At 42.2% G+C, this 17082-nt stretch overlaps 1 protein-coding gene across 2 annotated transcripts in view; it reads left to right on the top strand.

Annotated features, from left to right (window-relative positions):
* The window catches only part of mgmt.L (O-6-methylguanine-DNA methyltransferase L homeolog), a 291396-nt gene extending 285297 nt beyond the window's left edge, over window positions 1-6099 (top strand). Inside the window, exon 5 of one of the 2 annotated variants that reach the window (NM_001368113.1) lies at window positions 5165-6099. In NM_001368113.1, coding sequence (NP_001355042.1) covers window positions 5165-5293 — 129 coding nt within the window. In that variant the 3' untranslated portion in view covers window positions 5294-6099. The remainder of the gene's footprint in view (window positions 1-5164) is intronic. The other variant, XM_041568329.1, reaches the window with a different exon arrangement.
* The last annotated feature ends 10983 nt before the right edge of the window (window positions 6100-17082 follow it).

Genomic DNA, 17082 nt, shown 5'->3' with positions numbered 1-17082 from the left:
CATCTTTTACTTTTTTAAGGGTGATAGGCTGAAAAAGATCGTAAATTTTTTTGGGGGTACCCTCCTTCCCCCCTACATTTCCTAACATATGGCACCTAAACTATACAGTGGGCACATGTATAGGGCAATATAACAATTCTATTTTATTTTATGAAGCTTTCTCAGGCTTGTGTAGTGTAATATATTTGCTGCTACATATACGTCCATTGTACTTTAACTTTTCGCCATATGCAAATTAGGCATCACTAGCGTAACTTCGCTTTCCTTGACGAATTAACGCTGGCACAACTTCGCTACCGTTCGCCTCCATGAGCGCAACTTTGGATTTTAGTGAATTAGTGTGCCATGGCGAAACTTCGCCTGCGCTAGCGCAACTCTGCAGGTTAGTGAATTTGCCCCCATATGTAACTTGTACAGGTCAGCTATGGAACCTGTTATCCAGAATGGTATGTGAAGTTTCCGGATAAGGGGTCTTTTTGTAATTTGGATCTCCATACCTTAAGTCTGCTAAAAAAACTATTTAAATATTAAATAAACCCAACAGGGGTGTTTTGCCTCCAATAAGGATTAATTATATCTTTGGTAGGATCAACTAAAAGGTACTGGTTCATTATTTCAGAAAAAAGGGAAATACTTTTTGTGAAAATGTGAATTGTTTGATTTAAATGGAGTCTATGGGAGATGGTCATCCCATAATTCTGGCTTTCTGGATAAGGGGTTTCCAGATAATCCCATTACTGTATCTCGCTAGTCTTTTCTACTTTTAGATCTAAAACTGTTTTTTTTTTTTGTTTTTACTTTATGCATTAGGGAGGGGTCGTTTTTCTTTTTTGGATAACTTATGCTCCTAACACAAAATATGATGGAACATTGCAAATACATCTTAAATCTTATAACAATCATTGATATTTTCCATTGAATCCTGTTCAGTTTTGTTCATAAATATTGGCTTTTCTTAAGGGTTTTGGATGTCTCAAGCCAAACCTCACCAGGGAAAGTTTTTACAATAACTACAAACATATTTCTAAGTCATGAACATTGCAACAGACAGGCATTTTTCTTTTCTAGGGGAAAGTACAATTCCTGTTTTTGCTGAGTTGCGAAATGAATACAATATGTGGGCAAGAGTAAAACTTGTCTGTAGTCATATCTGAGCTTCTGTTTAAGTAACCACAGATTCCAAAAAGATGTTTATCAGATCTCCAGAAAGCGATGACATCTGGAATAAAAAAAAAAGGGGACGTGCAAATGTAAATTCAAAAGAAATGTTCGACAAGCGAAAGCAGCACTTCTAATTTTCATCATGTGATGCCTGGAGACCAGTTCGGTTATGTGGATCTTGGTCAGGGGCCTCTGTTTTTCTTCCTTGTGTGGCTTCCTCCCTCTTTTCATGTGAACATCTCTCTCTTATGGTAATTTCTGACTTCATAGTTGAACCCTTAAGAATCACCATTTCTTAATTCTTGAGTTGATAAACTATTTACTATGGGGCAAATTCACTATGCGCCGAAGCGCCTAATGCTAGCTTCAATTTGCTAGCGTTGGGCATTTTCGTTACTTCGCAAATTCACGTTGGTGTAAATTCGCTAGTGTTACTTGGCACCCTTACGCCTGGTGAATTTGCGAAATGGATGTAACTACGCAAATTCACGCGCGCATTGTACTGAACGCTACCTTTTACGCCAGACTTCCTTCGCCACCTCAGACCAGGCGAAGCGCAATAGAGTAGATAGGGATTTCTTCAAAAAAAGTTGAAATTTTTTCTAAGTCCCAAAAAACACTGGCGTTTTTTCTATATTATGGGTGATAGGATGAAAAAGATCGAAAAAATTTTTGGGGCTCCCCTCCTTCCCCCCTACATTTCCTAACTCATGGCAACTTAACTATACAGTGGGCACATGTGTAGGGCAAAATAAAAATTTTATCTGATGTTTTGAAGGTTTCCCAGGCATTTGTAGTACTGCTACATATTCCTCCATTGTAATTTGAATTTGGCGCCGTATGCAAATTAACCATCGCTATCGTAACTTCGCTTCACTTAGCGCAACTTCGGATTTTAGTGAATTTGCGAAGCGCTGGCGAAACTACACCTGGCGAAGTGCGGCAAAGTTACGCCTGGCGCAACTACGAATCTTAGTGAATGTCCCACTATAACTGCTCGGCTCCCCTAATTATTGGATTTGGAAACTTGAAGATAGTGAAGGGGGCAGCAAAATCCAGGCAAAGGCCACAGATAGGCCATATCAGGAAGCACATTTAAATCTGTAGCATGAGGTCATGGGCAGGCAGTAATTGGGTGGGGTTTGCTTCCTCTATAGCTACATCACTATACCCAAATGCTAGAATAGTGTCCCTTAGGGTAGAGGCACACAATGCTATTTGGGGGAGATTAGATGGCCAACGATAAATCTCCCCTTCTTCGGGCGACTTATCTGCCTGGCGTGAAGGCATTGCAGGGAGATTAGTCGCCCGAAGAAGAGGCGCTTTGTCGCTGAGTGACTAATCTCCCCCAAATAAAATTGTGTGCCTCTACCCTTAGAAATTTCAATCCACCGTCTGTCATCTGGAAAAAGTAATAAACTCACACAAGCTGATGCCATATGAAGCATGATAGTGTCCTTTTTGTCATCTTTGATAACAAGTTGTTGCACAGTGAAAATAATGAAGGGTTCCAACCCTGAATAATGCATGTGGCAGGGGACAGAAATATACTCAACACAAATTATCATCTAATGTTTCTTTTAAGGGAGAATAACAATTAATATATACACATTAGGGGCAAGGAGGTCCACTGGGCCAGTATCGTAACTAGCGAATTTGGGGCGTTTCGATTTGCAGAGAAATTTGCGAAACAGCGCCGGCGTCTTGTTTTGGATGCTGGCGTCCCTTTTTTGGACTCTGGCGAATTTTTCGCTGGTAAATTTTCGTGGCGGTTTCGCAAATTCATTCGCCAGCGGAGAATCGCAGCAATTCGTCGCAAATTCGCCCATCACTAATCATAACTCAAGAAACCATTATCTGCCTGGATTGTATTAATAACCATAGCCAGTTACTGCATGTTTAGATGCTTGTTATGAAAAGGTTAAATTATAAGAAATCTCCATCACTTATGGGATCCTTCAACAATCTGTTGTTGGTTTGGGCCTTAGCTTTATAGTGGTATTAACCATAACACCATGGCTTGTTTGATTGACCCTTACCATTTTACTGTTGAACTGTGGCATCTTAAGAGGTTACAAGGACCCACAGAAAAATATTTTTAGGGACACCCATCCCAAACACCTTAGGGATCATAATCTGGTTTACTTGAAAGTGCCCATCCTCCAGGTCCTAAATATTTACAGTGCAACCCAACAAGCACAGGCCTTACTTGTTCTCTTATTATATATCTGTTATCACATCTTGGACTCATGCCTATGTGAAAGTTCTGCTTTTCTAATGTTATTTATGGGCAGCTCATACATGAGCCCAATGGGAATGGGGTTAATTATTGCTCTTTTATTCAAAAACTTGGCTTGACTTTTGCAAAGCCTGTTTTAAAGAGGAGAAGCCAAAACCAGTGGACAACCAAGGACTTATTGAATTAAAAAATAAAAACACTTTTTATGAATCAGGGGTGTCTTCCACCTGTAGCACACCTATTCTTGCTAAACTATAATTCATAACCCCCCCCTCCCCTAAATCAAAGGACATGAAGATGATGAGAATCAAAAATCTCGGATGTAAATACTAAATATTGAAAAAATCAATGAATTCCCCCGAGAGGCACCCTAAAGCTAGCCATGGCTTTTCACATTATTCTATTCCATTCAAAGGTAACACACATGCACCCAGCATTGGTTGAATATTCCTGATTTGCACTGGTGCTCCGTCACAGGCAACCACAGGGTTAACTTCAATATATTGGGATAGCAAATCACGGAAAACAGCAAAGAGCAGAATACCTGCTATTCAATCTTTATTGTGCATTTCACACAACATGTTTCGGGCAGCAAGTGCCCTTTCTCAACACTTGCTGCCCGAAACATGTTGTGTGAAATGCACAATAAAGATTGAATAGCAGGTATTCTGCTCTTTGCTGTTTTCCGTGATTTGCTATCCCAATATATTCACATTATTCTATTGACCTGACCACTACAGATATGGCATCTGTCATCCAGAATCCCATTATCCAGAAAGCTCCAAATTACAGAAAGGCCATCTCCAATAGTCTACATTCGATCCATATAATCCACATTATTAAAAATTATTTATTTTTTCAGTGTAATAATAAAACAGTAACTTGTACTTGATCCCAATGATTTTCTATTTGGGATTCTCTCACAATTTTTATAGTGTAGTTTTTATTTCTAAATTACATTGTTTACACTGCAAATAATTCACTCTACAATATAAAATTTCATCCTGAACCAGCAAGTGTATTTTTTTAGTTGTAATATTGGTGTGTAGGGCCATCTTAGGTCATTTTGCCTGGTCATGTGCTTTCAGAAAGAGCCAGCACTTTAGGATGGAACTGCTTTCTGGCAGGCTGTTGTTTCTCCTACTCAATGTCGCAGTGGGACCTGGATTTTACTATTGAGTGCTGTTCTTGCCTAGCTGTTATCTTGTGTTAGGGAGCCGTTATCTGGTTACCTTCCCATTGTTCTTTTGTTAGGCTGCTGGTGGGAAAGGGAGGGGGGGACATTACTCCAACTTGCTGTACAGCAGTAAAGAGCGACTGAAGTTTATCAGACGCACAAGTCACATGACTGGGGGCAGCTGGGAAACTGATAATATGTCTAGCCCCATGTCACATTTCAAAATTAAATATAAAAAAATCTGTTTGAGAAACGGATTTCAGTGCAGAATTCTGCTGGAGCAGCAATATTAACTGATGCATTTTGAAAAGTTTTCCCATGACAGTATCCCTTTATGGTAGGAAGATCTAAATTACGGAAAGATACGTTATCTGGAAAACCCCAGGTCCTGAAAATTCTGCATAACAGGTCCCATACCTGTATATAGTTGTGGGTGAAAAAATGTTTTTGTTTTTTAATAATATAAACTGGTCCTACTCTTACCATGCTGCCTATGTAAGTAAGCAGATGCAGTCACGGAATAAAACGGTGCAAGTTTCTTGCCTACTCCTTTGCTTTTGCATATGACTTTATTTCTGTATTTACAGATACCGATCCTAATACCTTGCCACAGGGTGATTTGCAGCAATGGAAGCCTTGGCAACTACATTGGCGGCAAAGGAAATCATCTGAAACTCTGGCTCTTGGCACACGAGAAGCTTCTGAAAGAAATGTGAACGTGTTGTGTTTTGTTTTGTTTTTTTTTGTCGAGCCGCTCACCTAGAGCTGTACCGCAGCCAAAGCCTATAAACCAACACACTATGCTTTAAGCTTTCAAATTACGCAGTAGAATTCAGGAAAATGGTAAATATTTGAGTGACATATAAATATAATACAACATCCGAAGTGAAATGTGTTTGGCACTACTATATTAAAAAAGCCGGATATGTCCTCCGGGACTCAGCTTGTGTGCCCTTTCTTGTTTTTACATTTTACAGCAGAATGAGTACAGCAGCCTGTGCCTGTTGTATTTTGTTCCCATCTCCAGTCCTGTTTTGTTCTATTTTTAATGCCCATTAAAGCAAGAAAAAGGAGAGAGAGAGAGGGGTGTGGCAAATGCAGGGTTCAACTGCCCCTGTAAGGAAGCATCTGGCTTTAGAGTGGTACAGTATTACATTGCGTGTCATTGGAAGCACAATAATGTGTAGCACACACCTCCCTGTTCCTGCCCAGCTTTGTATTTGTCCAAATTAAGACTCTGTCTCTGTGCCAGTTGCAGTGCCCAACCTTCCCCACCCCATACTCTTTGATGTTAAGGGAGAAAAAAAATCTTTGGCGTAAAGTCACAACTGTTTAAAACAAAATCATTTTGGAGGAAATCACTTTTGTATTGTTAGTTGGGATATTTTTTTTTTTTGCATTTTTTTTTTATTCTCCACATTTCAGATCTTTGGAGATGTTGAAAAGATACAGCTAACGGTTTCTTGTTTCTGCTCCTTTCATATTTTGTTTTGTTTCGCTGCCAATAAAAATATCATTGCATTTCAAAGAGTCCGGCTTGTGAATTGTGGTCAGGAAAAAAAAAAAAAATACATGGTTTTGTTGGCCAAATCTGGGTTTCCTCATATATATATATATATATATATATATATATATATATATATATATATATATATAAAAATATATATATATATACAGGTATGGGATCCGTTATCCAGAAACCCATTATCCAGAAAGCTCCGAATTACAGAAAGGCTGTCTCTCATAGACTCTATTTTATCCAAATAATCCAAATTTTTAAAAAATGATTTCCTTTTTCTCTGTAATAATTAAACAGTCGCTTGCACTTGATCCCAACTAAGATATAATTAATCCTTATTGGAAGCAAAACCAGCCTATTGGGTTTATTTAATGTTTACATGATTTTCTAGTAGACTTAAGGTATGAAGATCCAAATAACAGAAAGATCTGTTCGTCGGAAAAGCCTAGGTCCCAAGCATTCTGGATAACAGGTCCAATATATGTATATATATTATGGTCTTGCGAAAGGTCTTAGATACAGACCGAAACGTCGACCTGCTTTTTAATATACATAAAGATTTTTACATTTTTCTACAAAGCCATGTGTGCATCCACATTCTTTTGGTATATATATATATATATATATATATATATATATATATATATATATATATATATATATATGATCCGTCATTCAGAAACCTGTTATCCAGAAAGGATAAATGATACTTTTAAAAATGATATGAATGTTTCACCCATAATCTGCTAAAGAGAATAGTTATCTTAAATAAAAACAGGAGAATGCCATTTGCCATAATGCCCTGAGCATTTTGGATGAAGGATTTCTGGATAATGGATTTCATACATACACTAGCATCTGGGGCATCAAAGGGTTAATCCGTATATTGAATAACAGAGGTTGCCTAAAGAGTGCAGTGCCGGAGCTGTTCAGACCTTCTCTTTTCAATAGAGGGCACCATAGATTAGAAGAATTAAGAGCCTGTTTTACAGTGTGTTTAGAAAATCCTCATTCACCACATTTTTTTTATCTTTTTTTTTTGTTACAGTTTTAAGAATGAATTTCAATATGAGCCGCACTGTCAGTGTCGGCATTATTTTTTGCTCCGCTTTAGACGGCCTGCCTCGGGAACGGGCTGTCTGATACTATTACACAGGTGCTTCCTGCAGCTCACATACATGTTTTGAAAGGTGCTATAGTCAGATAGTGAGATGAAGAATGGCCTTTCCCTGCCAGTTACTGTAGAGACGCTTAATGATGCCCAAAGTGTGGGCTGGTGTAGCCACTAATGAAGGGTGCTAGGACACAGGAACCTCAAGAGGGTCTATTTAAAAGAGAGCCTAGTGCTGGGTAAGTGCAATGTTAGCATTCTACTAATAATGCTGATTTTCCTTTATGATATCTCCATTCTCAGATGTATTGTACTTGGCAAGGTGATAGCAAGATGATAGACTACTCTGCACTACAGAGAGACGTGCCAAGGGTTGTCTTGTGACATGGCAGCCATGCAGGAAATGCAAAGTGGACATTATTCACATTCCATACGCGCGCGCTGAATCAACTTTTCCTTGCAAAATCCAAAAGGCAAAGGCGACGGAAGCCGTTTATTAATGTCACTGGCAACTACATTAAGCAAACGGGCTTCGTGAGCATGGCACATTTATTTTTATTGTGTTGTTAGGGGTTCCATCTTCTCGACATTCATAAATAAGTCCTGGGGTTAAAGGGGATCTAAGGGCCCTAGTGCATAGATGTGGGATATCCGTTTGATGGATTCTGACACCTCCAAAAAGTCTACTTGTTGATTGAAACCTCTCCTATATCTGACGTTACACAGTTTGGACCTACCACTAGTTAGGCATGGGTAATGGCAACTACTGCCTTTGTGCGTCTGGCACATTTATTTGTACAGGGGCACCACCATTGTGTTGTTAGGGGTTTCGTTTTCTTGAGATTCCTAAATAAGTCCTGGGGTTTAAGAGGATCTAGGGGCCCTAGTGCATAGATGCGAGGTATCCCTCCTATGGAGACACCTCCAAAAAGTCTACTTGTTCACTAGAAACCTCCCCTATATCTGATATATATATATATATATATATATATATATATATATATATATATATATATATATATATATACAGATTGGACCTACCACTAGCTAGGCGTGGGTAATGGCAGCTACATTAAGGAAACTGGCTTTGTGCGTCTGCCACATTTATTTGTACAGGGGCACCACCATTGTGTTGTTAGGGGTTCCATCTTCTTGAGATTCCTAAATAAATGCTGGGGTTTAAGAGGATCTAAGGGCCCTAGTGCATAGATGTGGGATATCCCTCCTATGGAGACACCTCCAAAAAGTCTACTTGTTGACTTGAAACGTCCCCTATATCTGATATACAGTATGTACACAGATTGGACCTACCACTAGTTAGGCATGGGTAATGGACAGAGGTGATTGACTGGTAGTGAAGAGGTAGGTAACTAACTGGGAATGTTATGACCCAGGGCTGAGAATCTGTTTGTTTACAGTTGGTGGGTACACCATCACTATGACATAGACGCCAGTCCCATGAATTGATACCTACCTTAAATGAATTCTTTGTCCTTCAGGGACATGAAACAATTTTTAACATTGATATTCAGGGGCAGATTTATCAAGGGTCAAAGGGAATTTTCGAAGTAAAAAAATCCGAAATTCAAAGCAATTTTTTGGATACTTCGACCATCGAATAGGATACTTCGACTTCGAATTTACATTTTTCCCCATGACAGTATCCCTTTAAGCCCAGAACAGAAACCGCTTTTTAGACTTCCTTGAAGTGCCTGAGAAAAGCTGGGGTAACTTAACTCTTTGTTAGAGACAAAGCAGTCAACGTTGCTTGAGGCCTCAGTGACTTGTTGACACACAGCCTGGAATTATTTCCGTGTTTCTTTTAGTTTTTTTCTCCTCCAGTTTTCACTTTTCAGATATTTGCTAAATTCCCTGCCTCTCGCCTCCCGGCTGCATATTTATGACAAAGTCAGTCAAAAATAATGGCAAATAAAACATCTAAATATGCCCAGAGTTAGAACAAATACACATGAGAGCCGTGTTCTTCTAACTTGGAATTTGGTTCCACTGACCTATCAAGTTACCTCCCCATTCAGTCTTGCACTTCTTTGAACTGCTGACACTGAGACACTGTGCAGCCAGGCACGACAGCTGGCTCCGCAGCATCTAATACCAACACATGCTGTTTTAGCCCATTTCCAGAGAGTAAGATAATGAAAGATTCAAAAAATAATATTTGTTTTGGCGGCACAAGATTTGCAATGAAATAGATGCCCTTGACCATAAATAAAGTGAAATTATGAATGGGTCATTTGAAAAAAATAAAGAACTTTATGTTGCCTTTAAGGGACCCGATCATTAAACTGTGTAACTGTATAGGCATGCTTAAAGTCAGTCGTCTAGAGCATCCACCAAATTGACTTGTTTTTTAGCCATAGCTTCTTACTTTCATAAAATACGCCTTCTTATATTATTTTTCAGCCATGACGTCTTCATCCTAGCCCAAGCAGACTCGACCCAGTTACAGTTGAAGGACACAAGCCATCTTAAGCAGAGCACACACCAGATAAATGCAAAAATAGGGGTAATTGACAACTGTCCGTGCAGCGGTGTCTTTCTAAATTGAGTGCAGTCACCTATAGATGGAGGAGAACCTTGGAGCTACTGCCACCTGCAAGGATTTCCAGTGCAGCCTCTGGCGCCTACAGATGTCCTGCTTGCTGGATGTGATGCCATCTGGGCTAAAATCATTTTCAGCATAAATGTTCACTTGAAAGGGTAAGTGTGAGAATTTTGACGTATTAGCCACAATTAAGTAGTTGAAGCTCTTCCACCTTCTTACCTGACATTGCTGACCCAAACAAGAACAGGAGAGGCAGGTTGATAGCCGACCAGCTTGTATGGAGGATCCCATTGGTTTGTATGGGGGGGGGGGCAGCTCCCCAACATTATTCTTATTCTACCTCTTTTTCTTAATATATTGTTGGGAGTCACTGACCGTGGCAACCAAGAAAACCCCCCAAAAACATATTGACTCCACAGTTTCACTTATAGTTATTCTTGTGTTTTAATTGCTTGTATTTTTCTCAAGTCCTCTGGCATTTATCTAGCCCTCTACCATCAATCTATTCTGATTTCAAAGCTGTTCCCTGGTTGAACAAAAATAATATAAATAATTAAAAAAACACAAAGAATAAAATTGAAGACCAACTACCAAATTGTCTACACCATACAAAAACTCAATATTCAGTTGAACTTACATAGTAACATAGTAAGTTAGGTTGAAAAAAGACACACGTCCATCAAGTTCAACCTTTAACTTCCATTGCTGAATTTTCTTCTCTCGGGAGGAAAAAATTCCCCATGTTAGGGGGAATGTTCCCAACTCTTTTTCCTGCTGTTTTGTAAATATGTATTATTATTCTCATTTTCTATTATAAATCTATTGTTGTGGTTATTATGATTCACGTCACCCCATTGCCACATATCGGTAGGTATTCTTGGAAACTGAGGAACATTTTTTTCATTTCAGGCCCCCATTCCACTGTGTATTATAATATTTGAGATCACCTATTTTTTTTGTAATTCAGCTTTCTAAACAACCACTATTAGCAAATCCTCTTGTAGGTCATTCATTTCCAGTTCTGTACCACATTATTGTCCATTGCCGAATAGGGGATCCGCTACCCTGATGTTGTGGACCCCAATTAATTCAAAGTGTTATTCAGCAAGGCACCCCCCGATCTAGAGACCTCCATCTAGGGCTGGAACTAGGGGCAGAGTAGGCACGTGCCTAGGGCACAAAGCTAGGGGGGCGCAAGGCATGTACCTTTCACTGCTTCCTACCCCAGTCTGGTCTGCAGAATCCTGCTCTTTGTGACTGCTCGCGCAGATAGGTGAGGGGGACATGCGTACATGAGGGGGTGACGCGGCTGATCAGCACGTGCTTGCTCATGTACGCACACACTGTGGAGGGGGTGACCCGACTGGGTTGCCTGGGGTGTGGACCCACACCTGCTTATCTGCATTTTCCCCATCTTTGAATACCTGACCCACTTCCCGCATATGCATCACGTAAGCCGGAAGGGAAGTCAAGCAAAGTGGAAGTGACATCACAAGAAACAGTATATTTCCTTTTTTAACTTCCCAAATGGACACCTATTAGTGCCAAGCTGCAGCTAAAGGGTACCCTTGGACGGCCCACAGACCACATCCAAGGTGGGGACATAAGGAATATTCTGATCAAGTCCTGACTGCTTTGCAGGTATTCCGCGGGTACCCAACTTGTTGCAGAACTCTACCCTATCTCCATCAAGTGTAGCCTGGTGCTACAAATACTCGTAAAGAAAAGCCCTGGAGCTATAAGCGCAGGGGCTGTATGACGGGATCCGAATGACCAGCATCCAAATTATACTGGTCTAGGTCAGAGATGTGCAGAATCACATGTAGCTGTGTTTAGGTGAGAAGGAAAGAGTTAAAGCAGGAGATGACCAGGCCCAGGGGCGGAGTAAGAGAGGGAAGTGATGTCAGGGGAAGAAGCAGTTCACTTCGGGGCAAGTATATAGAATTAACAGCCCTCAATATTATATCATACGAGCCTGCTATTGCAGCTTCCTTTTGTGAGCTGCGGAGAGAGGTAGGTATACTGTACTTAAGCTGATCATTTAACTCCCCAGCTAGCCTTTACTTTCAAAGAGCCTAGTTTTGATTGTCTGGGCAGAAAGCAGTTGGAGCATGGGTCATCACAATGTGGAAGCATGGGTTCCACAGTGCGGAACAGCTGCTGGAGCGCGGGGGTCCATAGTTCAGAAGGGCTGCTGGAGCGCCAGGCTCCACAGTGTGGAAGGGCTGCCGGAACACGGGGCTCTACAGTGTGGAAGGGATGCTGGAGCGCGGGCTCCACAACATGAAAGGGCTGCTGGAGCACATGCTCCACAGTGTAGTAGGGCTACTGGAGCGCGGGCTCCACAGCGTGGAAGGGCTGCCAAAGCGCAGGGCACCACAGCATGGAAGGGCTGTTGGAGAGCAGGGGCTCCACAGCATGGAAAGGTTGCTGGAGCATGGGCTCCACAGTGTGCAAGGGCTGCTAGAGCTACACAGTGTGGAAGGGCTGCTGAAGCGCAGGGCACCACAGCATTGAAGGGCTGCTGAAGCACAGGGCACCACAGCATGGAAGGGCTGCTGGAGCGTGGGCTCCACAGCGTGGAAGGGCTGCTGGTGCATGGGGCTCCACAATGTGGAAGGGCTGCCAGAGCATTGGGTTCCACAGTGTCGAAAGGCTGCCGGAGTGCAGGGCTCCACGGCATGGAAGGGCTGTCAGAGCACTGTGTTGGAGAACACAAGTGGCTGGTGGCTGGTATGGGGATCCTGCAAGTGTTGCATGGATCATGCATGTGTGGCCCATTGTTGGATGTTTCCTTTCTGGGAGGAAGCATGCAATCTGGCATACCCACCATGCTATTTGGCATACCCACCATGCTATTTGGCATACCCACCATGCTGGAGAAAAATGGGGGCTGGTGGCTGGTACGGTTTATCCTGCAAGTGTGCATGGATCATGAATGTGTTACAGTGGCCCATGGTTGGATGTTTCCTCTCTAAGAGCGTTGGTCTCTGGGAGGTGTTATGTTTCATAGAGATACCTGGATCGAAGCATACAATCAGCTGTACCCACCATGCTGGAGGACACAAGAGTCTGGTTGTCGGTATGATGGATCCTGCAAATGTTACCTTGTTCCTGCATACAGTAGGCTACAGTGGCCCATGGTGGGACATTGAGATACCTGGGTCGAAGCATACAATCGGGGTTACCCACCATGCTGGAAAGCACATGCGGCTGGTGGCCTGCTACTATGGGTCCTGCATATGTTATGTCACCCTTGGTGGAATAAGGTAACATAGTACAGCAGCTAAAACATTTAGAGGCCACATCTACAGTAACATTAATGCATAACTGGAAATTTGTTACAATGAGCATCTAACGACCAGAAATAATTTTAGGGTTACACTTAGGGTTACTACCACTCTGATAGGAACCCCTCGGTTTTAGTTCATAGGGTACTGGGAAAACTCGGGATATATGGGGGGCGAATGAGAGTACACACAAGCGAGAAATTATTGCCGCCCATCCCAGTGATGACAGGGTTATCAGTATTCTTTATGATTAATTGTCACTACATTGACCATGATATCAAGACTTTAGGCAAAATGGTTGGGAGACCTTACCGTCTAAGCTGGGCCCTCTAAACTGAGCACTTGCGGCTGGAGGGAGGTCTATGTTGTTGGGAGGGGTTGCTAAGTTAGTAGCATGGGAAAGGGGTTGGTTGGCCTTACCCTCTAATGCTGGGCCCTCTGAGCTGAACATTTGTGGCTGGGGGGAGGACACTACTTAGTGGAGGGGTTTTTAGGGAAGCAACATGGCAAGGTGGTTTGGTGACATTACCCTCTGAGCTGGGCACATGAAGCTTAGGGCCTCTGGAGGAGATGGGGCAGGTCGACCATCACTCCATTATTAATAAGAAAGTACATTTGGTATCCAGGATGAAATAAAATTGCCTGTGTAACCATCCTAGTCTAACGCATGGGGCAGAGTAAATGGTAATTTGTGGCAAGATAATACTACAATTTCCTAGGTTTTCCTAGGCTTTGGCTTTTCATATGACAGGCAACCTTCTAGTAAGTTTGCATGGCTTTAACTTGCCCAAGCAAAATACATCCAGAGGAGGGTGGCTGGCTTTGCAGGCAGTTGCACACAGTCATTATTATTTTAAAGTATTTAAAAAAGGAATCTATTTATGGTCTATTTATGGTTTGAACACATAGAATATTAAAAAACATGTATATCATAAGGCCATTAACCAATTTTATTCCATCCTGTGGTATGGTTTGTTTGATAAATCAACATTGTATGTTTTATGACTATTTGTGTTTTTTATTTATTTACTATGATATTATTTATTAAAAAATGAATATTAAGATATGGTGGGGCGAGCCCAACTCAAGGTTTTCAGTTGGGCTCGTTGTGGAGGTAGGACCTTGCCAGAGTACTGCACAGGTAAGTTTAGAAGAGGGAGAAAGGAGGTTCTCTCCTGTGACTGCACGGTGGATTGATTGATACAGACGCTACTACTGCTTGTGCTAGGGGGCAGCCTGCTTGGATTTCCTATCATGGACACACTGCAGATGCAGGTCCGGCAGCAGGGCTGCTGAACTTCTCTCATGTTGGCGGAAGAGCATAGTAGAGATCTCTTGTTAAATTCTGGCTTTTGAAGATTGTCCTGGGTTCAGCTGGCAATGTCCTATTTATTTAATAAAATGTGAATAAATGCTGTGGCCATTTTACACCCATCTCTGTCTCCTGGTTTCATTAAGGTATATAATAATGGGGTCCAGTGGGATAGCTCAAGGGGAAGGGTCAAATTGAGGAGTCCCCTTGTCAAGTATACAACTGGCACACCAGGGCAATTTAATTCAGTGAGCTTCCTGCATTTTATGATGTATAATACAATATTTTGGGGGTGAACTCCTTTGTCAGGTTTACATGGGTAGTAACCCCCGGGCAATAGTTCTGTACACCACATATAAAGGAGATGATTAGCCATATATATCTATATATCTATGGAGGTGGTGTTATGTCTTCATTGAAAAGGAGGAATTCTATCATACTTACCGTGATTCCCCTTTCCTGGCCATCCCCCTAGTCAGCATTAACTGACGGGTATCCCCTCCCACTGACAGATGTGTCCCCTAGCAGAGTTTAAAGCCCCACCTACCTACTTCCTCCCTGTCTCTGTAAAAAGCTCTAAGATTCGGGAGGGAATGCTGACTAGGGGGATGGCCAGGAAAGGGGAATCACGGTAAGTATGATAGAATTCCTCCTTTCCCTGGCCATCCCCCGTCAGCATTAACTGACGGGTAATACCCAAGCAATGAAACAAGGGGTGGGAGAATCAAACAGTTTACTTAGAATTCAGTACTGCTTGAATAACTTTACGACCAAAATCAGCTCTTTTGGTTAGCCTGACATCTAAACGATAATGTTTAACAAAAGTATTAGGACTAGCCCAGGTAGCTGCCCTGCAAATGGCATCTGTAGGTGCTCCTGCTTCTGCCGCCCAAGACGTCGCCATACCTCTGGTTGAATGGGGCCTGACCCCCTCAGGTACTTCTTGCCCTTTTAGCGAGTAAGCCTTCTTGATCATAGTAATGATCCATCTACGAATCGTGGAAATCGAAGCCGCTTGACCCTTGTTAGCTCCACAAGGGATAATGAACAGGCTTTCAGACTTCCTACAGGGTCTTGTAGAGATCAGATACCTCTCCAAACATCTCTTTATATCCAGAACTTCAGGAATATCCTTCTCCTGATCTGAATTTCTGTCAATGGCTGGAAGACATATCGGTTCATTTAGGTGAAATTCAGACACCACCTTCGGCAGAAATGATAAACTTGGTCTGAGTGTCACTCCCTGATCACTGAAAACTGTGTAAGGAGGGTTAGCCATCAGAGCTTGCAGTTCGGAGACTCTTCGACCTGAAGCTATAGCCACCAAAAATACCGACTTCAGAGTTAAATTCCACATGGATATATTCTCTTCAGGAATGAAAGGAGATATTGAAAAAGCTTCCAGCACAAGCGGCAAATCCCAAGAGGGAGCAAGCTCCTTAACTGGTGGTCTAATTCTTACTGCAGCCTTGAAAAAGCGAACTATCAAAGGATTGCTGGCAAACTGAACTCCCAAAATTGCTGAAAGTGCAGATACCTGAACTCTAAGGGTACTAGTGCTGAGGCCCTTATCCAAACCCAACTGAAGGAACTCCAACACTTGAATCACCTCTGGGTTTTCAGGATTGAATCCTTCCTTCGTAGCCCAAGAAGAAAAAACACTCCAAATCCTATCGTATTTTAAAGAAGTGCTATTCTTCCGAGATTTTGACAAAGTATTTATAAGGGATTCCGAACAGCCCTCTTCCCTCAGCCTGTTGAGCTGAGTCTCCATGCCGCTAGCTTTAGTTGTTGAGGAGCAGGATGAAGAAATTGACCCTGGAACAGAAGGTCTGGTTTGTAAGGGAGTCTCATTGGTTTGTCCACAACCAACCTCCTTAACAACGGATACCAAGGCCTTCTCGGCCAATCCGGTAGGACTGCGACAACTTCGATCCGGGACCTCAAAATCTTCTTCAAAACCTTGAAGATCATTGCGAATGGGGGAAATACGTAAGCCCAAAGGTTGTTCCAACTGTGGGCAAATGCATCCGTCGCCCACGCTTCCCTGCATGGAATTCTGGAGAAGAAGATTGGAAGTTTGTGATTGTTCACAGAGGCCATGAGATCCAGATCGGGTCTCCCCCATCTTCCCAATATCTTCCGAAAAACCTGGCTGTTGAGGCTCCATTCTCCAGGATCTACTTGCTTGCGACTCAACCAGTCCGCCTTCCAATTCAGATTCCCGGGAATATGAACTGCCGTTATCCCCAAGAGACATGACTGGGCAAATTCCATAATGGGATTCAATTCTTTCATCATTGCCCTGCTCCTGGTGCCTCCCTGACACCTGATATAAGCTACTGCTGAGACGTTGTCCGATCTTATGCAGACTTCCTCTGCCCAAAGTAGAGGTTCGAAAGCCTGAAGAGCTTTCCAGACTGCCCTTAATTCCAGGATGTTGGACTGCAGATGAGATAGATCTTCCTCCCAACGACCTTGGACTGACCACTGCTGGCAATGTGCTCCCCAACCGGAGCCCGAAGCGTCTGTGTAGATGTTTAATGGCCTTTGATCTAGCAGAGGGAATCCTTTCCGAAGATTTGAGGCATTCAGCCACCATAACATCTGATTTCTTGCCTCCACTGAAAAGTAAATCATTTGGTTCCAATCTTTCCTGTGTCGATCCCACTGCATCAGAAATAGCCTTTGAATCTTCCTCATATTCCAT

The sequence above is a fragment of the Xenopus laevis genome, chromosome 7L (assembly GCF_017654675.1).
Source record: "Xenopus laevis strain J_2021 chromosome 7L, Xenopus_laevis_v10.1, whole genome shotgun sequence".
NCBI lineage: Eukaryota > Metazoa > Chordata > Amphibia > Anura > Pipidae > Xenopus > Xenopus laevis.
The sequence above is the reverse complement of the archived record's forward strand: the minus strand, read 5'-3'. Positions and strand labels throughout refer to the sequence as shown.